The sequence below is a fragment of the Pseudophryne corroboree genome, chromosome 12 (genome assembly GCF_028390025.1).
Source record: "Pseudophryne corroboree isolate aPseCor3 chromosome 12, aPseCor3.hap2, whole genome shotgun sequence".
Lineage (NCBI taxonomy): Eukaryota > Metazoa > Chordata > Amphibia > Anura > Myobatrachidae > Pseudophryne > Pseudophryne corroboree.
Window position 1 is genome coordinate 61,571,293 of NC_086455.1, and position 27,475 is coordinate 61,598,767.

General features: G+C 46.0%; 1 protein-coding gene across 1 annotated transcript in view; it reads right to left on the reverse strand.

Annotated features, from left to right (window-relative positions):
* LOC134980654 (alpha-1-antiproteinase-like) overlaps positions 1-27,475 on the reverse strand; it is a 109,478-nt gene that overhangs the window by 12,588 nt on the left and 69,415 nt on the right. The window contains exons 3-4 of the mRNA XM_063947563.1: positions 27,205-27,475; positions 3,278-3,422 (exon numbers count right to left, since the gene is read on the reverse strand). Coding sequence (XP_063803633.1) covers positions 3,278-3,422; positions 27,205-27,475 — 416 coding nt within the window. The remainder of the gene's footprint in view (positions 1-3,277; positions 3,423-27,204) is intronic.

The window sequence follows — 27,475 nt, forward strand, 5'->3', positions numbered from 1 at the left end:
ACAGCCTATAGTGAAGCAGAGGAGCAGCAGCAGCAGCGCCTCCACCAGTAACAAAGCGCTGCTGCGGCTCTCTCCTTCACTGAGAGACTGTGACCTGTTTGTATATGAGGGAGGGAGGGACGGACCCTTCTCCCTCCTTCGTGTGCGGGTGGCCAGAATCGTTCCTTATGACGGGCGGGTCACGGGAGCGCTGGTGTGCGGCTGCGGCATGACATACAATGAGTCATTGTGACTCATTCATGTAATGCCGGCCGGCGGCTGTGGGCCCTTGAGTGCGGCGGGGCCCCAGTGCAATGCACTGCCTGCCCCGCCAGTAGTTCCGCCCCTGCGTAGGTGGCTCTCAGCCGACGCTTCTCTATCTGGGTCATCATACAAAAGGCCTAAGGACTTAAAAAAGGCATCTACAGATAGCAAGGCAACATCCTCGGCTTTGAGCCCAAAAGCCCAAGTTTGCGGATCGCCTTGTAGTAATGACATCACAATCCCGACTCAGTACCAGAGGATCGGGGCCTTAACCGAAAATAAAGCTTACAAGCTTCCTTGAAATTAAAGAAATCCTTTCGGTTACCTGAAAAACGGTCAGGTAAATGCATCTTTGGTTCTAGAATCATACTCGGGGAGGCTCGCAAAAGATCTTCCTGCGATCTCACCCGAAGAGTAAGATCCTGAACCATCTGAGTTAGCTCCTGAATCTGGTTGGCCAAAAGCTGGCTGGGATTCGGTCCTAAAACTGCCGGATTCATGAGGCCGAATTTCAAGGCCCACCAAAAACAAATAACTCTTTATATATATATTTTTTTTTGTGTGTGTTTTTGGCCGGTGATAATGTTACGTTTCTGATGCTCAGAACCAGAGAGATGTTGCGAAGTGAGTCCTGAGCACCAGGACGTGCCGCTGAAATAAGGGGTGGAATGGGATTAGCCCCTAGCACCCTACCTCCGTTGTTTTACCCGTGTGGTCAGTACACGCCTGAGTGACTATGGTTTCTTGGGCCCACGGCAGCTGCGTTTGAAGGGCGGATTAGGTCTGCCCAACTCCGATGCCCCCAGGTCTTAGAGTGAGACAAGGCGTGAACCGAGACAGGATAACAACAAGGGGACCTCTAACTAAAGCAAACAGAAGCTAGGGGCTACTAACTACCCTTAAACTAAATATATGTGCGGCTTGCCGCCAAAAGGAAAAGAACAACAAAAGATACCACTGTCCGCTCCCCCACACGGCACCGCCGAGTTCCGGGGAGGACAGTGAAAAGCGGAATCCTCCGCAAAACCACCAATACAAAAGTAGCACAAAGACTAAGCGGCCTAGGCCGCAACACGCGGCAGAAGCCGCTACTCACGAAACCGGGAGAGAACCTCAACAAGCGAGAACACCCAGATGACTTCAACAGGTTCACTTGGACCGGAATGAATCCCAGGATCGGCTTCAGAACTCCAGAACTCAGGAGCATAGGGAGCAGGATCGACCAGATACAGCTGACCAGGAACAGACGTTGCAAGGCAGGAACAGCAAACAGGAAGCTATCACCGGCGAGGCTGCAGTGTGCTGGCTCCCATAAAAAGACCCTGCTGGCCAATGACAGGAGGGCCAGAAAGACCAGCCCCCAGACCCTAATCACTAGTTGCCGTGCAGCTGCCCTGCTGCACGAGCAACTAATCAGTCCTATCTGGCAACGGGGAACGCGATCCGCCAATGGCGTCCCCGTTGCTATGGACCCAGCAGCTGAGGACGCCCGGCGTCCTAGCGTTGCCAGGGACCCGGCGGCTACAGTACGCACGGCGTCCTGGCGTTGCTAGGCGCCGGGCGGACAAGGAAGGAGGTGCGGCGGCCGTAAGCGTCGCTCGGAAGCAGACCGAGCGGCGCCGCTGACCGCGGCACCTAACAGTTATCATGCGATAGTGTACCTTATTCACATTACATCACACTGAATTGGTCCTTATTCCCATTACACCACATTACATTTCACCACACTATATTGCTCTTTATACATATTAGACCACACTGGAGTGCCCTTTTTATTTGTTATGCCACACAGTAGAGCACCTTATACACATAATGCCACACACTAGTAATGCATTTATACACATAATACCACACAGTAATGCCCCTTACACATGACACACATTATTAATGTCCTTATAAATATAATTCGCCTTACATATTATGCCAACCTTTATTAATGTCCTTATACACATAATGTCCCTTACACACATATACCACACATTATTAGTGAACTTATACACATAATGATACACATAGTGCCTCTTACACATTTGCTGCACATTATTAATGCATTTATACACAGGACACACATAATGCCCCTTACACATATACTGCATAACCAACCCACCCGCACACAGCACTCACATCGCTGCTAACACTGTGACCTCTGTCTCTGCTTGGAAACAGATGCCATGCATCAGGAGATGCCTGGCTTGAGTGCGCCTTTTTTGATGAAAATGCATCTTATTCGCATTACTATGTGCGAAGGATGCACAGGCAGCTTCTGCTGATTAAAATTATATACGGCATACCTATATTCATATGAAATGCTACGTTACAGTGATTTCCAGAAATACACTGTAACGTAGCATATCGTATGCAGATACAGCCGCAGTCACACACAGAACATAGGCATGCCGCATATCATTTTAATCAGCAGAATCTGCTTGTGCCAAACAGGGCCGGTTCCGGGGCGTCTGGCGCCCCGGGCAGCATTAGGGGGCGTGGCTTCGTACAGGGGGCGTGGTCATTTACGCCCCCTGTACAGACTGGAATGATGCGCGGTGCGCGATGACGTCATCGCGCACCGCACATCAAAGGTCCTCTCCACGAAGGGAAACTAGACGCGTAGCGTCTAGTTCCCTTCGTGGAGAGGACCTTGGCTGTGCGTTGCGCGATGACGTCATCGCGCACCGCACAGTAAAGGACCTCTCTACGAAGGGAAACTAGACGCGTACGCATCTAGTTTCCCTTCCCAGCGGCCAGCGGCAGCAGGGGGACAGCAGGGGCCGGGTTGCACACACTGCAGCAGCGGATCTTGCCCTGGTGCGGCGCCCTCCGGATGGCGCCCTGCGCCCTCCGGAAGGCGGCGCCCCGGGCAAAAGTCCTGCTTGACCGTGGCAAGATCCGCTACTGGTGCCAAGGCATTTGCCTAGTTTGCCTATGCCCAGGGCCGGCTCCTGTCATAGCAAAAGCTTACCAGGTCAGTATGACAGTGTAAGACAAAGCACTAAGATGTTCAAATACAAAGAGTTATACTAAAAGTAATTCTCACCTTTGACACCTTCAAAGAACCTCCTGTAATTCCAGAAAAGTTTGCATGGTGAGAAAACACATGCGGCATTCCCAGTTCACTTAACTCATCTTTAAGATCAAGTGTGGCAGATACTGAGAATTTAGGTACGGATAAGGTTATCTCCCTGTGTAAAAAAGGAATAAACAAAATAATTGTGATGATATCTTTAGGATATTTACATATTGTAAACCCAGATTTTCACAAGACATTGGGGCATATTTATCATAACAATATTTGTGGGATATCACCCAATAACACCCATTTTAAAAGACATAAACTCAGCAATATTAAGCATTCCCTAAATGTGCAGTATGTACATATGACTGTAGGTCAGAGATATTTACTGACCTGAACCTAGATGCGTTTCCATTCTGCAGCCTGGAAAGTAGTCTCGCACCCAGTGGCAGTTCTAGGGGCGGGCAAGCAGGTCCACCACCCAGGGTGCTGCTGTCTGAGGGCGCAGCCACAGTCAAACTGCCGGCGCCCGCCTGCTTTTGCCTACCGCCAGTCTATGTCTTGTCCACAGTCACAGCCTCTGCTGTCCGGGAGCAGGAGGAGGATGGCTGAGATATCTCCCTATGGTCCCGCCCCTTCCATCTGAAATGCACTTGTAATACTCTCTGGAAAGAGTATTACAATACATGTACCCACTACAGGAGGTCGGCGGCCAATTTCTTGTATACCAATTCGGCAGCAATATGTTCCCTAGCCGCATAGTTAAGTTAGGTGCAGTGGCTATTTTCCCTTGATCTGAGCTCTGCCTTCCCTCTATCATTTCCACAAGGAAGCAAGAACAGAGAACTGTGTCTGGCATCAGGTAATGATATTTTCTCTTATGTCCTAGTGGATACTGGGAATCCATTTAGTACCATGGGATATAAACGGGTCCACTTTGAGTCATGGGCACTATAGAAGTTTGATAACGTGTGCTGGCTCCTCCCTCTATGCCCCTCCTTCCAGACTCGGTTTAGAAAATGTGCCTGAAGGAGCCGGTCACATCTCTGGAAGCTGCTGAAGAGTTTTCTGCATTTATATGAAAAGTTTGTTATTTTTAGGCAGGACTGGATGGCACCAACCTACCTGCTTCGTGGGACTTAGGGGGGGAACGGCCCAACCTCACTATGGGTTAATGGTCCCGTTCCCCGCTGACAGGACGTTAGCTCCTGAGGGAACTATTCGCAAGCCCCACCACGGCGAGCGTACATTCCCCCAGCATGCCGCCACCCCTAACAGAGCCAGGAAAAAAAAGATTGGTGATTACTAAGCCAGCATCCCGGTTAGCGGGTCGCCAGCCATTATGGCGGCATAAGGGTACGGAGACGCACGGCTTCCACACGGGACGGACTGAGTCTCCAGACTTAGTACACCGTAGTGTACACAGTACCCAGACTAGCAATACAGGTTTAAAAGGGGGCTTACTCCATTTTATGCACTCAGACACATAAAGCCAGTATTAAGAAGAGCGGGAAGATTGCGCCATTGAAGGGGTGGGGCTTCACTATGAGTGGATCCAGCAGCTCACAGGCACAATTTTATCCTATTGCAGCTAACACAAACGCTGACTGACAGGGACGCGCAGCTTCTCCAAAGAACCCCCAGATTACCTCAGCGGTACCAGAGGGTCATATCGGGGGAGGAGGGGCTATATACTAGTGTACTAAGTAGTTTGCTACCTGCCTAAGCTTGGCTTTAGCAATAAGGGCACCGTGTGCTGGTTTTATCCTCTCTCTGTGTCTCCCAGGAAGGGCTCTTTGTGGGTTAATTGTGCATTTAATCTTTTCCTGTGTGTGTGCTGTCACTGCTGCAGTCAGGCAAAGAGTGTGTTTCATGTAAGGCACAGTGTTCCTCTTCTCCAGGGAGTTCACTCGTGTGTACTCAGTGTAGTATCCCTTCTCAGGCTAGTGAGGCGGAGCCAGCTTGGCTGGACTCCATTAGGGGGATGATTTCCACCATCTCTACTAAACTATCTCATAATGAGAAAGAGAGGCAATACTTAAGACAGCCTATGGCTGAGTTTATGCAAAAGGACTCCGTACTCAGACCAGCGTCTCAGCCCCCTTGTCCGCAAAAATGTATTTTGGCCCATATCCTGCATTCTGACTCTGAAACTGAAGGGTCAGAAATGGAGGAAGGTGAAGTGGACTTAGAGGTAGGGGAGGGTACTCTGTCGCAGGGTGTAGAGGCTCTCATAGATTCGATCAGAGCCGTCCTAAATACAGAGTTGCCTACCCTCCCTCATACTGCAGGAGACTCCCTGAAATAGTAGCAATCTCCCTCACTCCCTGAATAGACCAGCAGTATCCCAGATTTTACTTTACATTCTTAGGGTAAAAAAATAAATCAGAAATATATACATTCAAATTAGTTAATCAGTGCTATTTCCTGCATTGTTATAAGGCACAATGGGGTCTATTTACTAAGCCTTGGATGGAGATAAAGTCGCTGGAGAAAAAGAGGGTAATTCCAAGTTGATCGCAGCAGGATTTTTGTTAGCAATTGGGCAAAACCATGTGCACTGCAGGGGAGGCAGATATAACATGTGCAGAGAGAGTTAGATTTGGGTGGGGTGTGTTCAATCTGCAATCTAATTTGCAGTGTAAAAACAAAGCAGCCAGTATTTACCCTGCACAGAAATAAAATAACACACCCAAATCTAACTCTTTCTGCACATGTTATATCTACCTCCCCTGCAGTGCACATGGTTTTGCCCAATTGCTATCAAAAATCCTGCTGCGATCAACTTGGAATTACCCCAAAGCACCAGCCAATTGGCTCTTAACCATACTTGCCGATATTCTGGCTGCTCTCTGCGGGAGAGAGCAGCCAGGTCGGCTCAGCAAGGAGGCAGGGGCAGGCTGTGACGTGTGGAGGAGGCTGGACGGGGGCGGAGCAGGGGTGGGACGGGGGCGGCGTTTCTACGTCACACCCTTTAAGCCACGCCCCCTGCTCTGTAATGCCGCGATCCCCGGCATTACACTGCAGGGGGCGTGGCTATGATGACGCGATTCAGCAAGAATCGCGTCATCAACTGCCCGGACCGCCCACTTTACATAGTAAGTGGGCGGACGGGCAGGGTGACTGCTGCTCGGCCGGGAGACTTGCCTGCTCTTCCGTGGGGCCGGGAGGGTCACCCGATTTTCGGGAGCCTCCCGGCCATTCCGGGAGAGTAGGCAAGTATGCTCTTAACTGCAATGCCACAGGCTGTGTTTGAAAAATGAGTTAGGAGCCGGTTGGCTGGTACTTTTTCTCCAGTGACTTTATCTCCATTCAAGACTTAGTAAATAGACCCCTAATGATCCCTATGGCTACATGCATTTTAAATAAGGGTTCTCTTGGCCACTTACACTATATGGTAGCTCTTCTAAAACACAATACACAAACAATTCCTGAAAAATATCCGTGTCTTTTCTTCAACAAGTAGATCTTACAAACTGTGGGGCTCCTTTACATTTGGATGTAAGTAATTTTTATGACACGCCTCTCAGATGTAGCCATACACGTCAGTGCTGATAGGTGTTACTTTCACAATCTCCCTGAAATGCTTTTTCAAAAGTAGGCAAGTATGCCTAAATATCCCTGATAAGGTGACAGAGGAGTGTGAGGAATCTTTCTTTAATATAAAGAAAAATCCTCAGCGACTTTTCCTGTGTCAAAGGAACTAAATACCCTGTCTGAAGAACCATGGGTTACTGCAGAGAAGAAATTTCAAGTTCCTAGGCGGTTATTATCATCTTTTCCTTTTCCTCCTGAGGATAGGAAAAAATGGGAAAATCCACAGATAGTGGCTACATCAGTCTCCAGGCTCTCACATAAAATAGTATTACCTGTTCCTGGTGCAGCCTCCCTAAAGGATACAGCTGATCGTAAGATTGAGACTACACTCAAATCTTTGTATACAGCTGCAGGGGTGGTCCAGAGACCCACTATAGCATGTGGGTGGATTACTCGAGCCATTGCTAAATGGTCTGGTAATTTAATTGAAGGGTTAGAAACCATACATAAAGAGGAAATTGTTTTACTCATGCAACACATACAAGACTCTGCAAACTTTATAGTGGAAGCCATTAAGGAAATAGGTTTGCTTAATGCATGCACTACAGCTATGGCAGTGCCGGCACACAGGGGATTGTGGCTACGTCAGTGGACTGCTGACACGGACTCCAAGAAAGGTGTGGAAGGCCTGCCTTTCACAGATGAGGCCTTATTTGGCAACAAACTCGACAAGTGGATCTCACGAGATACTGCGGGTAAGTCCACTTACCTAACTTCTGCAGCTACACCAGCTAGGAAGGCCTACTCAGGACCCAATTTACAGTCCTTTCAGACTGCCAAGTTTAGGGGCGAGGCCAGAGTTTCTTCTACCGGTGCCAGAGGTGCTAGAGGTAAACCACGCAAGCCAGCAACTGCTGGTTCACAGGAACAGAGCTTAGGCTCTTCCTCCTCAAAGCCTTCCGCATGATGGTGGGCCGCAATGCCTGGGAGACAGGCAGGTGGGAGCCCGGCTAAATTTCTTCAGTCACATCTGGACAAAATTTTGCCAGGATCTCTGAGTCATAGATCTTATATCCCAGAGCTACAGACTGGAGTTCCAGGATCTCCCACCTCACAGATTCTTCAAATCAGGCTTACCAGTTTCACAAAAGGCAATCAAAACCTTACAGGATGCCATTTAGAAACTGTTACAGACCCAGGTCATTGTTCCAGTTCCACCTCATCTACAAAACAAGGGTTACTATTCCAGCTTGTTTATAGGACCGAAGCCGGACGGTTTGGTAAGACCGATTCTGAACCTCAAGTAGTTGAACCCGTACTTACGAGTGTTCAAATTCAAGATGGAATCTCTGAGAGCAGTGATCTCAGGTCTTGAAGAGGGGGGAATTCCTAGTGTATCTGGATATCAAGGATGCGTACCTTCACATTCTGATCTGGCCACCTCATCAGGCTTATCTACGGTTTGCACTGCAGGACTGTCACTACCAGTTCCAGGCCCTGCCATTTGGTCTCTACACGGCACCAAGGGTGTTCACCAAAGTGATGGCAGAGATGATGATACTACTCCGCAAACAAGGAGTGAATGTAATTCCTTACCTGGACGATCTTCTGATAAAGGCTGTGTCCAGGGAGCAGTTGTTGGAAAACATTGGTCTCATGACCAGATTATTCCAGGACCATGGGTGGATTCTGAACCTACCAAAATCTCACCTAGAACCAATGCAGAAGCTTCATTTCCTGAGAATGATACTGGACACAGAGTTTCAAAAAGTGTTCCTTCCCTTGGAAAAGGCAATGGTAATCCAGTTGATGGTTCGGGCCGTCTTGAAGCCGACCCGGATCTCAGTACATCTATGCATCCGCCTTCTGGGAAAAATGATGGCTTCTTACGAAGCAATTCAGTACGGGAGGTTTCATGCGAGGCCCTACCAGCTGGGTCTGTTGGACAAATGGTCCGGATTACATCTTCACATGCACCAGAGGATTCGTCTGTCGCCGAAAGCTAGGATCCCCCTCCTGTGGTGGCTACAAACTTCTCACCTAGTGGAGGGTTGAAGGTTCGGGATTCAGAATTGGATCCTTTTAACCACAGACGCAAGCCTCAGCAGTTGGGGTGCAGTCACCCAGGGGGTACAGTTTCAGAGAAGATGGTCAAATCAGGAAAGCGTTCTTCCAATAAACATCCTGGAAGTCAGGGCTACTGTATCTACAATGCCCTTCTGCAGGCCTCATCTCTCCTTCAGAATCAGGCCATTCAAGTCCAGCTGGGCGTGACGGCGTTAACGTACATAAATCGATAGGGCGGAACGAAAAGCAGAGCCACAATGTTAGAGATATCAAGAATTCTCCTCTGGGCGGAAAAACACGCTGTGGCGTTGTCGGCGATCATCATTCCGGGAGTAGACAACTGGGAAGCAGATTTCCTCAGCAGACACGACCTGCACCAGGTGGAATGGGGCCTCCACCCGAAGGTGTTCCAGTGGTTGACTTATCGGTGGGGGTATCCACAAATTGATATGATGGCCTCTCGACTCAACAAGAAGCTGAAGCTGTATTGTTCCAGGTCGAGGGACCCACTAGCTGTAGCGGTAGACGCCCTGACAACTCCATGGGTCTACCAACTGGTGTACTTGTTTCCTCCCATTCCTCTGATCCCAAGAATTCTCAAAAGAATAAAAAGGGAAAGAGCTCAAGCAATCCTCATTGCTCAGGACTGGCCGCGAAGGGCCTGGTATGCGGATTTTCTTGAGATGCTGATCAAAGATCCCTGACCTCTGCTCTTTGAGAGGATCTCCTGCAACAGGGCCTGTTTGTCTATCAAGACTTACCACAGCTACGTTTGACTGCATGGAAGTTGAACGGCTGATTCTAGCCAGGAGAGGGATTCCTGAAAAGGTCATTCCGACTATGATCCTGGCCAGGAAGGGGGTAACGTCAAAGCATTACCATCGTATATGGAAAAAATATGTCTCTTGGTGTGAGAGTAGACATTATTCCATGGTGGAATTTCATCTGGGACGTTTCCTGCTTTCTCTGCAGTCGGTAGTTGACGTGGGCCCACGCCTAGTCTCCATAAAAGTCCAGATTTCGACCTTGTCTATTTCCTTTCAGAAACAATTGGCTTCTCTTCCTGAGGTCAGACGTTCTTGAAAGGTGTTCTTCACATCCAACCTCCCTTTGTGCCTTCCACGGCACCTTGGGATCTCATTTTGGTTCTGAAATTCCTCCAATCGGACTGGTTTGAACCGTTACAGGAGGTAGACGTAAAGTATCTTACATCTTACACCATCATGCTGTTGGCCTTGTCTTTGACAAGGCCAGTGTCGGAGCTGGGGTGTTGTCTCACAAGAGCCCCTACTTGATTTTCCATGAGGATAGAGCTGAACTCAGGACTCGTCAGCAGTTCCTTCCTAAGGGGGTGTCGGTGTTTCACATCAACCAGCCAATTGTGGTTCTGGTTGTTACTGACATCTCTGCTACTTCAAAGTCCATGGATGTTGTAATGGCTTTGAAGGTATATGTAAAGAGAATTGCTCGTCACAGGAAATCAGACTCGCTGTTCGTTCTATATGATGCCAACAAGATTGGGTGTCCTGCTTCAAAGCAGTCTATTGCTCGCTGGATCAGGCTCACTATCCAGCATGTTTATTCCACGGCAGGCTTGCCGATTCCAAAATCTGTACAGGCCCACTCTACTAGGTCGGTGGGTTCATCTTGGGCGGCTGCCCGGGGTGTCTCGACATTACAGCTCTGCCGAGCAGCTACGTGGTCGGGTTCGAACACATTTGCTAAGTTTTACAAGTTCGATACCTCGGCCTCTGAGGACCTTCAGTTTGGTCAGTCAGTTCTGCAGGAACCTCAGCACTCTCCCACCCGGTTTGGGAGCTTTGGTACTTCCCATGGTACTAAATGGATTCTCAGTATCCCCTTGTTATGATTCCAGCACTCTGGTCTGAGGAGATCTTATTGCAAGGACCGGAGCACTGGAACGAAATGCTGGGGAAGGGAGTGGGAATGGAAAATAGCCCCTGGCGCCCTAACTTTGTTGTCTCACCCGTGCTGTCAGAAATCCCCTGCGAGACTATGGTTGCTTGAGCCCATGGCAGCCGCGTTTGAAGGGCGGATTATGTCTGCCCAACTCCGATGCTCCCCGGTCTTAATGAGAGACAAAGGGAAATCCGAGACAGGGTGATAACAAGAGGCCCTCTGACTAAACAACCAGGCCAGGGGCTACAAGCTAACTCAAAACTAGAATATGTGCGGAAAAACCGCCAGGGAAAAGGACAACCAAAATATCCACTTGTCCACTTCTCCTACCCGGTACCGCCGAGTTCCAGAGAGGACTTGTGGAAGCGGAACGCTCCGCAAATGCTCCAAAAACAGAATATAAAAAGGTAAAGCGGCTGAGCCGCAACACACGGCAGAGCCGCAACTCACGAACATCACTGGATATTAAACGGTGATCAGTCAGGACTCCAGGGAACAAAACGACCTCCTGGGATGAGATGACAACTCCCGAATACAGGACTTCTGAGGACAGGAATGACCGGATACAGCAGGACTGGAAACAGACTCTCAGCAAACCAAAGCAGCATGCAGGAAGCTATTACCGGCATCTGTGAGAAGCACTGGGAAGGTATTTCAGAGGGAGTCCTCCAATCAGCTGCTGAGAGCCTGATTGGAATAAATGGCGTGCAGCTGCCTTGCTGCACGGCCAGAGGACAGTGTGCGTGCAGGAAATTGGACCCTGCAATGGGGAACGCGGTCCGCCCGTGGCGTCCCCGTTGCTAGGGTCCGTGCGGCTCAGCGTCTAGCGTTGCTAGGGAGCCGGCGGCTGAACGCGCACGGCGTCCCTAGTTGCTAGGCGCCGGGCCGCGCGGATATGCGGACCCCGGTGCCTAACAGTACCCCCCCCTTGAGGAGGGGTCAAGGAACCCCTAAAGCCAGGTTTCTGAGGAAATTCCTGAAAAAATGCCCTCTTGAGCCTAGGAGCATGAAGATCCTTATCTAGGACCCAAGACCTTTCCTCCGGACCATAGCCTTTCCAGTGAACTAAAAAATACAGCCGACCCCGGGACAATTTGGAATCAAGAACTTTCTCTACCAAGAACTCCTGTTGTCCCTGTACATTCACTGGAGATCTACCCTGAGAGATCCTCCGAGGAAATCTACTGGAAGAAACGTATTGTTTCAACAGGGAACAATGAAACGTATTTCCAATCTTGAGAGATCTTGGTAAACGTAGCCGAAAGGCAACTGGGTTGACTCTTTTAATAATAAGAAATGGTCCAATAAATTTGGGTCCCAGTCTAGCCGAGGATTGTCGAAGCCTGATGTTGCGAGTTGACAACCACACCTTGTCTCCCACCTTAAAAGTGCAAGGACGTCGGAGCCTGTCAGAAAATTTCTTCTCTCGAAAGGCTGCTTTTCTGAGAGCAAGGTGCACTTTTTTCCAAATTGCTCTGAGATGGGAGGTCAATGCCAGCGAGGAGACTGGAGAATGATGAAAAAAAAGAATTAGCTCTGGGGTGAAAACCAAAAACTGAAAAGAATGGAGACTCTATAGTGGAGGAATGACAGGAGTTATTGTAAGCAAATTCAGCCAAAGGAAGAAACTCAGACCAATCATTCTGGAGTTTGGCTGAATACAGGCGCAGATATTGTTTTAATGACTGGTTAACTCGTTCGGTTTGTCCGTTGGATTGTGGGTGATAACCGGATGTTAATGACAGTTTCATCTTCAAAGAAGCACAAAAACATCTCCAGAATTGTGCGATGAATTGTGGACCCCGATCAGAAACAATATCAGTGGGTAACCCATGAAGCCTAAACACATGGCGGAGGAACAAAACTGCCAACCCTTGAGCACAAGGCAATCGGGGAAGAGCAATAAAATTAGCCATTTTACTAAAACGGTCCACTACCACCCATATGACTCGGAATCCGGCTGAAAGGGGAAGGTCAACCACAAAATCCATGGAAATATGAGACCATGGCCTGAGAGGAACACTTAAGGGCATAAGTTGCCCGATAGGCAAGGAACGGGGAACCTTATGCTGTGCACAAACCTGACATGAAAAAACAAATTCCCTAACGTCTTTAGACATACTAGGCCACCATACTGAGCGAGAGACTAACTCCAATGTCTTAGTGATTCCCGGATGCCCTGAAACCTTGTTGTCATGGAATTCAGTTCAAACAGTTGCTCTCAAAAATTCAGGAACGTAAAGACGACCAGCAGGAGTAAATCTAGGAGCTTGGTGTTGAAGCTGGTTTAACTGGGTAAATAAATCCTGTGTGAGGCCTGCCCCGGATGACCGAAGATGGAAGTATTGGGGTAACAACAGGATTGTTATTGTGAACCGGAAGAAAACTACGTGACAGGGCATCAGCTTTAGTATTCTTGGAACCAGGCCTGAAAGTGATAATAAATTTGAAACAAGTAAAAAATAATGCCCAACGTGCCTGCCGAGCATTAAGCCGTTTAGCTGATTCAATGTATTGCAGGTTCTTATGGTCAGTCAATACCGAAATAGTATGCTTTGCTCCTTCCAGCCAATGCCTCCACTCCTCAAAAGCCCACTTTACCGCCAGTAATTCCCGATTACCAACGTCATAATTGGATTCAGCGGAGGAGAACTTCCTGGACATAAAGGCACAAGGATGTAACTCCAAAGACTCCGGATCCTTTTGAGAAAGGACAGCCCCCACTCCAACCTCTGAGGCATCAACCTCCACAACAAAGGGCAATTCCGAATTAGGATGTCTGAGGACTGGAGCAGAGACAAAGGCTTGTTTAAGGGCCCGGAAGGACAACTCAGCTTCATGCGACCAGTTGGTAGGATCCGCTCCTTTCTTAGTGTTAGGGTATGTTAACCTATTCAGGTCTGGTCTATAAACTCTCTGCAGTCATCAGTCAGAATTCTGTTTCTTTTGCAACCGGTTGGAGATCAGTGAATGAAAAGGTGACACAGGATCATGTGTAACCTAAGCAGTCCATAGTTGACCTGGCTTAGGGGCCATATAAGGTTTATTTTATAGCTGGAGGACAAAGGATTCATGTTTGCCAATACATTTAGCCAATCAGAATACACCATGTATGTCTCAAAAACTGTAATACATCAATTGTCATACAAGATTATAATTAGCAATTAGAACATTCTAGAAAATGGTTAGGGCTTCGTTTATCAGTCTTTCGGACATAAACTTCTTTCCAATTAGCCTTGGATACATCTGGCGTTGCCTTGTCCTTGAACACGTCATACTTTAAAACAAGATATTCGAGGTATAAAGTCTGAATATATCTGTCCAATATTTTTAAGGGCACATGAACCCATTTTGTGATTTAACAGTAAATATCTTAATCAATGCAAAAAAGCGTGAATCAATATATTTGCTATACTGCGGAAGCTCCTACACCATCATTTCCCCTCTTTTTGATTCCACTTTTTCTCCCTATTCTACCTACACTAGGCCTGAACTATTCCCTTTCAGTAAACCAGTCCCCTGGACTTATAGTCCAAACCTTGGGGATTACCCCTAACAACAACCAAAGGATAAGCAACTTCATTCTTCTGGCTGGAGAGTCACTGTCAACTTCTTTGAGTGGGATGCATGTAATCAGGTATCACGACCTTTCACCTTAATTTAAGGTAGACATGGTTAGCAGCATTTGATATGGACCATCATATCTTGGTTCAAAGGTTTTTCTCACATGTCTCTTTAAATAGACCCAATCTCCTGGATTTAGCTTATGCGTAGCTGATCTTTCTGGGTCTGGAATGGAAGAAAACACTCGGCAATGGAGGTTAGTCAATGTTTTACAGACCTCCTGTACATAACCTGTAAAAATCACCATGATTATGTTGTAATTGTTGTGGATAATAACAACCTGTTCTTAGAGCTGACCCAAACAATATTTCATATGGAGTCAGTTTACTAGGTCTCATAGGTGTGGTCCTAATATTGAACAAGACTATAGGTAGGCATTCTCTTGACTTCTGCATCTGCAAATGCATTTCCTTTAGCTTCCATGGTTTGGCTCTTAGTATGTGCTTGTACCTTGATTATGCCAATCCTTTTAGGTAGTTCCAATGCTCTGAAGAGTTCAATAATCAAACTGGCATGTTTGATAGGTTTTCCGTTTGCACCTTTGAAGTCCCTACTTTTCCAAATAACAGCGTAATCCTGGGACTAGATATTAGCTGTCATGTTTTCAGCATGTATGCAGGCTCTGGTCATTGCTATGAGTTCTGCTTCTTGTGCTGTCATTCTTGGTAGCAATGGTCCAGAGTCTATGACTTCAGTTTCAGTTGTTACTGCATATCCTGTCCTTGGGGATCCATTATCATAATATCTTGATCCATCGACGAACAGGTTCATGTCTGGATTGTCCAGTGGTGTATCTTGGACATTAGGAAGAGGTAAAGTCTCTAATTCCATGAGGGCTAGGCAATCATGTGGAAATGTTTGTGCTGTATTTTCTGTGTCTGTAGCAGCATTTTCCTCCTCATCTGACAATTTACCATCATTTACCATGTCCCCCTCTCCTCCCCTCTTTTGAATCGTTGATGGGAAGGAGTGTAGCTGGGTTTAGTACAGTGCATCTTGTGATGGTGACATGGGAGGCGCTTAATAGTGCTACTTCATATTTGGCAAGTCTGGCTGCAGAAAGATGCTTGCTTTTTTTTCTTGACTTAGTATTTCTGTTACAGCGTGCGGTACTTGTATACACAGTGGATGATCAAGCACAATGATGTCTGTCACCTTTTCCTTCAGTATTGCTGCTGCTGCCACTGCTCGGACACAGGATGGTGCTCCTCTGATAATCAGATCCAGCTGGGCTGAACAGTATGCCACTGGTCTTTGTTTTGGTCCGTATTTCTGGGTGAGCACCCCTAAAGAATGCCCTCTGTTTTCATGGCAGAATAGGTTAAAAGGCTTTTTGTAATCAGGCAATCCCAATGCTGGGGCTGTTATTATGGCTTGCTTTAGTTTTCTTACTGCTTCTTCAATGGTGTCCCTGTTTTCTGCTGACGCCTCCTTTTTTGTTAATTCATATAGGGGTTGCATCAGTAATGAGGCTGAGGGTATCCATTCTCTGCAATAACCAATAAGGCCCAGAAAAGCTCTGATTTCATTTAATGTTCTTGGGGTTTTTGCTTGAGTTATTGCTTTTGTTCTTTCATCAGTAAGATGCCTTGTTCCTTGGGATATGCAGTGTCCTAAAAAGATAACTCTTTTCTGTACTAGCTGTAGTTTGGCTTTTGACACTCTGCAATCTTCTTCTGCCAAAAAGATGAGCAGTGATGCTGTTTTCCTTTTTCACTTCTCTTCTGTCTGTGCAGCAATAAGCAGATCATCGACATATTGAACTAACTGGGTGTCTGTAAAGTGCGGTCTCCATTTCTGCAGGATTAATGCCATTGCCTCTGAGAAATCTGATGGACTGGTTGCTCCACCTTGGAGTAATCGTGTCCAACAATATTGTTTACCTTCGTGAGTGAATGTTAGAAACTTCTGGCTTTCCCATTCATCAGTAGATAATCTGTTTTTCCCTCCTTTTGAATCTTGAGATTCAACACCTTTATTGATTAATGCTAGAAAAGGGTTGCTGAGTTGAGGGTAATACATCGTCTGATGGTTACTTGTCGCACTTTGGCAGTGCTACTTCATACATGGTCAGCCTTGCCACTGACAGGTGTTTGGTTCTTGCTTGTTGAAGCTTCTCTGTACCTGCATGTGGACCCTGGATGATAAGTTCATGATTCAGCACTATGCCTGTGCTCTTATACTCTTCTAGGACTGTTGCTGCTATCACTGCTCTGATGCCGGTATGTGCTCTTTGATTACCGCTGTCAAGCTTGCTTGAGTTGTAGGCCACTGGTCTTCACCTCAGTCCATGATTTTGCATAAGGACTTCTATGTATGGCCTCCTTCTTTAATAGTCAGGTAGTTCTAGGGCTTGAGATGAGGCAACTGCTGTTTCCAACTGTTCAATAGCTTAATTCATCTGTTGCTGTATGTAGGATGCGGACCCTCCTCCCTTTCAGTGTTGTCATACAATGCTTGCATGTAGACTGGTGCTAGAGGTATCCGTGTTCTGTAGTGTCCTACTAGGCCCAGGAATGATCATCTGACTTGCTTGACACTAGTTGGCATCTTAGCTTGCAGTCTGAATCTTTTCCTTCTCACTTTTGTTAGATGTCTGGTACCTTGAGTGTCCTAGGAAGATTAACTCTTGCTTGACTAGCTGCAATTTCTCCTTCTGATGCTCTGCAGTCTTGTTATTCCAGAAACTTCACTAAGGACACTGCCCCTTCTTGGTGCTTCTTTTAGTAGTGGTGGTGGCAATCAGCAGTTCATTCACATCCTGTATTTAGCTGTGTGTTTTGTGGATAAATCACTTGGTGATATAGCCCCTCCACATGGCTATCCTGGTCCAGTAGTATTGCTTCCTTTCTCCTACAACTGGTACTGCGGGAAAGAGCCAATACTGAACTTCTGTTTTAACTTGCTTCTAAATGGCTTTTTGTTCTTTCCTTTGATAAGTTGCTGGAAAGTTAAACTTCTGCTGGTGTGTACTGTATTCTCCTTGGATAAGCTTTAGTACATTGTGCTTCAGCAAAGTCACTGGACATGTACTCCAAGGTCAAGAACTGGGCTGGTATTGGTGACTGTATTGCTTTCATCTCCTGTCCTTTTAAGAATTTCTGATATCATCAGTTCTTGTGGTATCTCCCTCTGCTGTCTTCTGCGTGTGCTGGCTCCAGTATTCATTAGGCACAAACGTATTTCTCCAGTGGGCAAGGTGACTGTAATCATACCTTCTGCTGTTTCCTCTGGAGACATTATGTTCACTGGGGAGTACCTGAAGAAGCTTGTACTTCATATTGGCAGAAGAAGCATCATTCATTTGTCTTCTGGAACTTTTTCTGTCTTGTTCCTTATTATTTGCTTTAAACCCCGGAGCTTCTGTTGCTTTAAATCATGGCATTATCTCTGTAATCTTGCCATGTAGTACTGACCACTTGTCAGATGTCTTTCTTTGTCCTTCTTAAAGCAGACTTCCTTTAGTCTCCAAACTTTCATGCGACCTTCATATTGTTTCTCAACTTTTCTTTTTCCAATCACCTCTCTTTATGATTCATTCATTATTCTTCATACTTTGTCCTTTCTTTACTTGCATATTCTTTCTCACTGCTGCTGGCATGTCATCTTCTTAGTCCAAGTCCACCCAGGCTGGTGTTTAACATAATGATGTTTATGCTGGGAGTTGTTGTTACTCTTTGTCTTACTTTTCCTGTGAGAGATAGTCTTGTATAGCAAGCTTGTATTTCAGGTTACATCTTTGCTTTCTTGCAGGGGTAGGGCTTAACCTCCCAATCCAGTCGTTGCAGTGGCTTGATCTGTAAGTAAACGTATAGGAATCTGGTTGTGCATAAAAACAGCTCTTGTAACCCTTGGGTCTCCTGTGGGTAAAGTCACTTTTATCGAACTGCCAGTGGTGACTGAGTACACTGTTGCCGACACAGGAGTTGCACACCTTCATATTCTATCATCTTGTGTGTCGTATAGTGACTTTATCATAGTAAGTTCTGATGGACTCAGTCTTTTCCTGTTTCAAATCTGGGGCTGTTGGTGCTCTGAGTGTCTGTGCATGACACCATCTCTTAAGTCTTGTCATGTACATCTTTCCACTTTCAAACGTTGTTCTATTTTTCTCTGTCGGAACGTCCGTTATGGCTGGGCAATCATCTACTGCATCTGCTTTTAACATGGTGCTTACTGTTTGGGCAGTTGCTGGTCCTAGTATAGCCTCACACAACTGGTGGTAGTCGACCCATGCTGGTGTCCATATGGTTTGAATTCTTTCCATATAGGCATAAAATGCTGTTGTTGTTTTTTTTTTTGTTTGTTTGTTTTTTTCTAGGATCTGGGGACTCTGCAACTATATTTGCGAGGTCATTGCCATACCATGGTTTGTGGTGTTGGCTCTGTACGATGTATGGTTCGTTCGTCCTGGCTGCATTATCTGGGTTGCGTATTCTCTGTACTTGTGCTGGATACAGAGAAACAGGCAATGATGACCGTCTTTCAGTATTTCTAGTCGCATAGATATCTTGGCATGGTGGTTCATGGGGTGAAATCCAGTTTCCACAATTTGGGCAATGTTCATATCCTTCTGGAACGCAAAACTGACATACCGAACACAATCTTTCTGGAAAATATGTCAGTTTATTCTGTACATTATGCACCTGGGCATGAAAAGCTGTAGAGGCTGTGTCTTGACCCCTTGCTTCTCCTCTTCACCTGATTTGCACCCTTTCGCCTATAGTTCCTGATTGTGGACAATTGTTTAGTGGACTCATAGCTTGATTCCAGGTGTCCACCACTCGTTTAAACATGAGGGGAGCTTTAGGTGGCTAGTTTCTTTGGTTGGTCTTGTTGGGGTTTCTTGTGATAAAGTATCAGGACACTGGGGCATATTCTGTACACATAGCTCAGGTAAATCATTCGGATTTTCAACCACAGATCCTTTCAAGATAGGGCTGATTATTCGTCACTCTTTTCCTGGTTCATCTCTTTTCAATTTTACTGTTAGTGAGCTTGCAGATGATTCAATTCTGTTCATACTAGGGGTACCTGGGTGTGCATGCATGTCTGGGTATAGGGGTGGGGTATAGTGTGGAGGTGCTGTTGCTGGACTAGGTCTCAGTGGTCATTAATTCACTTGGTACCTCTTGCTGCTTTAAAATTGTTCGGCTTGCTCCCGAGTCTATAATGCATTGATATTGGTGACCTGTTGGCAGTACAAGGGTCACTTGATCATTTTCTTGTTCAGATGGTGTTTTGGCAGGGAGGTACCTCGGGAAGCCACTTCTTCATGCTTTAGGTTTTTCTTGCTGGTTTTCACACCATTCCTTGTATTTTTTGCAATTCTTCTTGAAATGTCCTTTTTGCTTGCAGAAATAACACTTTCTGTCATCTTTCTTGGTTCCTTCTTTTGAGTTCCTTCCTGTGGCCCCTTGCGTTGGGCTTCTGATTTTCCACTTGCTTTGTTCCTGGACAACGTGAACTGTTACCTTCGGTATGGCATTCTTTTCTTTGGCTTTTCTTATTTTTTTATTTTTCTCTTTCTTGTGCTACAGTGATCCAGATGGATACTTGATCTCTACAATTATGCTTAATTATCCAACACTTGTTACAGGAGGCAAATTTTTCCCATTTCTCTAAGTCTAGTGTCCCTTCTGACGGAAAACCTGCTCTTTTGAAAATTTTACTTATTCCTTTCAAAGCTTTCCTCCCCTCCCTGTTACTAACAATATCCACGGGTTTGTCGGGCCCTGACATCTTTACAGACCGCGCTCCCATGCCTGGGTGAACGTGCGCGGAACCCCTCCTGATGTGGTATTTTAGTAACTCCTTTTGAGGGACTTAAAATCTCCTTTTAGAGCTTTCCTACTCTCCCTGTTACTAACAATATCCACGGGTTTGAACCCATCCTGTTGTGGTATTTTAGCAACCCCTTTTGAGGGACTTAAAATCTCCTTTTAGAGCTTTCCTACCCTCCCTGTTACTAACAATATCCACGGGTTTGAACCCATCCTGTTGTGGTATTTTAGCAACCCCTTTTGAGGGACTTAAAATCTCCTTTTGAGACGCTGACTCTGAAGAATCTCTTCTATCCTTGTACCTAAAGAGCTCCTTAAATCCGTCTGTGGACAAATGACTGGGGTTGTAGTGTTGCCCCTTCCTCCCTGTGTTGGTGGAAAATCTGTTAGTACTGCTCCCCAAGTGAGACCTGCATAATAGATTATTTCTTCTGGATCACTGAGATGCGTCCCTAATATTATTGTTAAGTCACTCCAAGGGTCTATCCCTCTGCCTATATAGACTCCTGCTTGTACCAGTATCCCTGTTGTTCCTTGTGTTCTTGGTAAACTCCCCACTATTCTTGGAATACGTTCACCTTGTGTCTCTTTCAGACAGTAGCTGTTCTTTATTACTGACCCAATCCTACTCCTTAACTGTCTTGCATAGGGACATACAATATATACAGTACAATGTGTGCAGGAGAATCTAGTTACTGACACTGGTTTCATTATTCAGCAGACAACCCGACTCCCCCCCACCTTTTCAAAAGCATATTGGCAGAGTACATTCAACAGTGCAAGGATTCAAAAAACAAGGATGATAGTAAATGCTATATCTGTTATCTGTGTGCACGGCAGCTGTTTGAGGCTGCACGGGCACATGGGTCTTAGACCTGGGATTATGTGGTTCCTAGGCCAATAGGTTATGATGTTAGATCAATCATTCTTAATGTAATGTTCCAACAATTCCCTTTTTTAAATGACAACCTATTTTACAATAAAATTCATCATCATTTTCCACATAACCAAATGAGACTTCAGTGCTTGTAATTGCCACCAATCTCGGTGCTACAGACCCTTTGTATTTTCTTAACACAACAACACAGGTACAAGATTTGCATATACCTCTTTGGTTATTTATCAATTCAAACTGTGTATCAGCATTAGAATACACCTTGGCCATACGCCACCGTTTAAAAATGTAACATTTTTCTGGATATTTGATTAATTCCCCCTGTACACTTGTGACAAATTAGCTGAAGATATTTACCCACAATTCAACAATATAACATAAATGTATGGTACCTTAAAAAATTTCTTCTGACTGACACTGGGCTCTTTAAGATATTCTCTGACCTTCCCGACTGGACTTCCGCAGATTCATTCAAGAAACGCTGATTCAAATGAGCAGGTAGAAATCTACACATTAAATCTCACTTACCGGTTTTTTTTTTATCAGCGGTTCCTGAAAGATCAGAGGATTTATTGCCAGTGGAGGAGATGCTGGAATATCCCGGACGAGCCCCCAAATGTTAGGGTATGTTAACCTATTCAGGTCTGGTCTATAAACTCTCTGCAGTCATCAGTCAGAATTCTGTTTCTTTTGCAACCGGTTGGAGATCAGTGAATGAAAAGGTGACACAGGATCATGTGTAACCTAAGCAGTCCATAGTTGACCTGGCTTAGGGGCCATATAAGGTTTATTTTATAGCTGGAGGACAAAGGATTCATGTTTGCCAATACATTTAGCCAATCAGAATACACCATGTATGTCTCAAAAACTGTAATACATCAATTGTCATACAAGATTATAATTAGCAATTAGAACATTCTAGAAAATGGTTAGGGCTTCGTTTATCAGTCTTTCGGACATAAACTTCTTTCCAATTAGCCTTGGATACATCTGGCGTTGCCTTGTCCTTGAACACGTCATACTTTAAAACAAGATATTCGAGGTATAAAGTCTGAATATATCTGTCCAATATTTTTAAGGGCACATGAACCCATTTTGTGATTTAACAGTAAATATCTTAATCAATGCAAAAAAGCGTGAATCAATATATTTGCTATACTGCGGAAGCTCCTACACCATCATTAGTCAGAGCCACAATGGGAGCTACCAGGTCAGAAAAAGAATGAATGAACCTCCTATAATAATTCGCAAACCCTAAAAAGCGCTGAATTGCTTTTAAATTGGTGGGTTGCGCCCAATTAAGGATGGCCTGAAGCTTCTTGGGTTCCATGGAAAATCCCTGAGGGGAGATTATGTACCCTAAAAAAGATATTTCCGTGACGTGAAATTCACACTTCTCCAGCTTGGCATATAAATGATTCTCACGTAACTTTTGAAGAACCAGACGCACCTGGGTGATATGTTATTCCATCGATTCAGAAAAAAATCAAGATGTCATCTAAATAAACGAACACGAATTTCCCTAGGAAGTCACGGAGCACATCATTTATGAGGTCTTGAAAAACTGCTGGAGCATTAGACAGGCCGAACGGCATCACCAGGTATTCGTAGTGACCCGACTGAGTACTGAAAGCCGTCTTCCACTCATCTCCAGATTTAATTCGGATGAGGTTGTAAGCTCCTCTCAGGTCAATCTTAGAAAAAATCACAGCAGAACGTAACTGATCAAAGAGTACAGAAATCAACGGCAAAGGATAGGTGTTTTTGACTGAGATCTTATTCAGGGCTCTAAAATCTATGCATGGTCTAAGCGAGCCATCCTTCTTCTCCACAAAGAAAAACCCAGCACTTAAAGGGGATTTTGATGGTCTAATAAAACCTTTCTGTAAGCTCTCCTGAACATAGTCATTCATAGCCGCAGTTTCTGGCCCGGATAATGCATATAATCTTCCCTTTGGCAATGCGGCACCAGGAATTAGCTCAATAGCACAATCATAAGGCCGATGGGGAGGCAGAATGTCCGCATTGCCTTTGGAGAAAACATCGGCAAACTCCTGGTATTCCACAGGAATGAGTTCTGGAATGATAGCTGCTACTCTGACTGGAAACGTAATACATTCCTTAGCACAAAAAGTACCCCATTGTGAAATCTCCCCGGACCGCCAATCAATGGTGGGATTATGAAAGGCCAGCCAAGGGTGACCCAGAACAACTGGAACTGCTGGGCAATGTGTAAGATAGAACTCGATTTTTTCAGAATGTAGAGCTCCTACTGTAAGTAGTACGGGGGGTGTACGGAGAGAAATAACCCCATTGGACAGCGGACTCCCATCTAAGCCATGCATGGTGACACACCTACCCAATGGTAACTGAGGAATGCCTAAGGCCTTAGCCCAAGTTAAATCCATAAAGTTTCCTGCAGCTCCACTGTCGACAAAAGCCGACACCAAAGAACTGAGGCTGCCAAAGGAAACTTTAACTGGGACTAAAAGAGAGTTATGTGCTGTCAGAAATCCCCTGCGAGACTATGGTTGCTTGAGCCCATGGCAGCAACGTTTGAAGGGCGGATTATGTCTGCCCAACTCCGATGCCCCCCGGTCTTAATGAGAGACAAAGGGAAATCCGAGACAGGGTGATAACAAGAGGCCCTCTGACTAAACAACCAGGCCAGGGGCTACAAGCTAACTCAAAACTAGAATATGTGCGGAAAAACCGCCAGGGAAAAGGACAACCAAAATATCCACTTGTCCACTTTTACTACCCGGCACCGCCGAGTTCCAGAGAGGACTTGTGGAAGCGTAACCCTCCGCAAATGCTCCAAAAACAGAATATAAAAAGGTAAAGCGGCTGAGCTGCAACACACGGAATATGTGCGGAAAAACCGCCAGGGAAAAGGACAACCAAAATATCCACTTGTCCACTTCTCCTACCCGGCACCGCCGAGTTCCAGAGAGGACTTGTGGAAGCGGAACCCTCTGCAAATGCTCCAAAAACAGAATATAAAAAGGTAAAGCGGCTGAGCCGCAACACACGGCAGAGCCGCAACTCACGAACACCGCTGGATATTAAACGGTGATCAGTCAGGACTCCAGGGAACAAAACGACCTCCTGGGATGAGATGACAACTCCCGAATACAGGACTTCTGAGGACAGGAATGACCGGATACAGCAGGACTGGAAACAGACTCTCAGCAAACCAAAGCAGCATGCAGGAAGCTATTACCGGCGTCTGTGAGAAGCACTGGGAAGGTATTTCAGAGGGAGTCCTCCAATCAGCTGCTCAGAGCCTGATTGGAATAAATGCCGTGCAGCTGCCTTGCTGCACGGCCAGAGGACAGTGTGCGTGCAGGAAATTGGACCCTGCAACAGGGAACGCGGTCCGCCCGTGGCGTCCCCGTTGCTAGGGTCCGTGCGGCTCAGCATCTAGCGTTGCTAGGGAGCCGGCGGCTGAACGCGCACGGCGTCCCTAGTTGCTAGGCGCCGGGCCGCGCGGATATGCGGACCCCGGTGACTAACACCCCTAGGACGTAAGAGAAAATAGGATTTTAATTACTTACCAGTAAATCCTTTTCTCGTAGTCCATAGGGGATACTGGGCGCCCGCCAGGTGCTTCGTTCTTCCTGCACGGTTACTTTTTTAACTACTGTTGTTTGGTTCAGCTGTTGCTGTTCTGGTTTTCAAGTTTGGTTAGCTTGGCTTTCCTCTTGTTCTGGTTGTGCTTGTCTGAAATCTCACCACTTTCCTTATCTATAGCCTTTTCTCAAAGTATGTCCGTCTCCTCGGGCACAGTTTCCTACACTGAGTCTGGTAGGAGGGGCATAGAGGGAGGAGCTTGCACACATTATCAAACTTCTATAGTGCCTATGGCTCCAAGTGGACCCGTCTATACCCCATTGTACTAAATGGATTTCCAGTATCCCCTACGGACTACGAGAAAAGGAGTTACCGGTAGGTAATTAAAACCTATTATTATTATTATTATTATTATTATAATAATTCTATAGGATGAACAGGCTTTGGTGTCAGGTTGCTGTACTACAAGGGGAGCAGGCACTGATGTCTTGTTATAGTACAGCTGTAGCAGACTTTGGTGCTGCATTATTATTGGGTAGGTGGGTTACACTGTAGTGTCCTGGTTGGGTCTGAAATGCTGGTGGTCGGGATGCCGGCAGTCAGAATACCGTCCACGGCATCATGCTGTTTAGAACCCCTAACCCCCCCCTTACTGCAACCTAAACCTAACCCTCCCCCCCCCCCCCTGTGGTTTAACTCTCTGGTGGCCATTTGATCAGAATCTTGGTGCCACCACTTATTTGGGATGCCGGCATGGGCATTCTGATCAGTGTTGGTATTTCGACAGCCAGGATCCCGACCATTAGGATCCTGAACGTATCCCATAGTGTTCTATTACTATAATACAGGTGTCACAGAAACCGCTGTTACTATAATACAGGGAGTGCAGACTCCATTGTTACTATAGTACATGAAGCTATCCACCAACGCTGGCCCGCTGCGGTGTTAGTTTTCCATTTATTTGAATTGAACAAGTAAATAGTTAGATACAGCTACTTTCATAGCCGCTCTACTGTGGTTTAACATGTATAAGGGGCTCTACTATGGCATAATGTGTATAAGCAGCTCTACTGTGGTGTCATGTGTATAAGGGGCTCTACTGTGTGTCATAACGTGTATAAAGGGCACTACTGTGTGGCGTAACATGTATAAAGGGTACTACTGTGTGGTGTTCTCATAATAACGGACACTACTGTGCGGTGTAATGTGAACTGGTATTATTCTGGGCCATGCCCCTTCCCCATGAAGCCATGCCCCTATATTTTTGACACCCGCCTTTGGTGCGCACTGTCCCTATTTTAAATATGGGAACATGGTCCTCCCGCACCCTGCCAAAGAAAACTTTCGCTCTGCGCGCCACAAGGTCTAGAATCCGCTCTGCTGGCACCATGGAACCAGCAGGTGGTCCATAAAAGTACATTAGTGGTATGCATTCTTTGCACACTGCAAATTCCATCCTTATTGTTGAGGATTAGCATAAAGTGCCACGCACAAAAAAAACTGGGCGAGGGAAATAGCAATTTACTGTATTGAAATCTAACCATGATCAGAGGACATCACTGTAAGAACCGCTGTTCATAACATGTAGCGATTCAGAAATTTTGCGCAAATGTGTATGGCCAGAAATAGAATTTCCTCTGTATATCTCGCTTATCTCTGCGGGGGAGGCGGTCGTTAGGTCGACAAGCATTAGGTTAACATACATTGGGTCGACCACTGAAGGTTGACATGCATTAGATCGACACGGTCACTAGGTCGACATGGTCATTAGGTCGACATGTACTATGTTGACATGCAAAAAGGTCGACATGAGTTTAAAAAAAAAATTCCACCTTTTTCATAATTAACAATCCACGTGGACTACATTTGGGAACGGTAACCTGTGTCGAGCGCAGAGGTAGTGATGCAGTGCACTAATTGGGGTTCCCCGTCACTTTACGAAGAAAACAACACCAAAAACAGTAAAAAAAAAAACCTCAGGTCGACATTTTTTCATGTCGACCTAATGATCATGTCGACCTAATGATCATGTCGACCTAATACATGTCGACCTTCAGTGGTCAACCCAATGTATGTCGACCTAATGAACCACACTCCTCTGCAGAGGGGCTCCCATACATCACTGCATGACTATAATGCATACTGAATGCAAGTAGCAGAAATATTAGTCAAAGAGGGAACTATGGGGGGTAATTCCAAGTTAATCGCAGCAGGAAAATTTTTTAGCAGTTGGGCAAAACCATGTGCACTGCAGGGGAGGCAGATATAGCACGTGCAGAGAGAGATAGATTTGGGTGGGGTGAGTTAAATCTGCAATCTAAATTGCAGTGTAAAAATAAAGCAGCCAGTATTTACCCTGCACAGAAACAAATCTAACTCTCTATGCAAATGTTATATCTGCCCCCCTCCAGTGCACATGGTTTTGCCCAACTGCTAAAAAAAATTCCTGCTGCGATCAACTTGGAATTACCCCCTATGAGACTATGATTGATCAGCAGTGTTACTTATCTAATGTCTCATTTCCATGTTCTCTTACACATGAAGAGTCTTACATTGGTCTCATTAGCTTAGTCCATGTCTGCAGTGACGCGTTCCGGAGAGCCTGTTCCACCTTATGCAGTTTCCCAGCATCTGGCAATATTAAGATTGCAGAGGTATTTCCTTTGTATGGGACCTCGACCACTTTACATTCTGGCTCCTGTATGAAAGCCACACGGTACTCCCCTTGCCGGGTCATCATTGGCACTTTCACAACGGTGTTCTCATCCACGTGAAAGTCTCCCTCCCTTGTGTGATTCTTATTGAAAGCGTGTTTCCATGTTC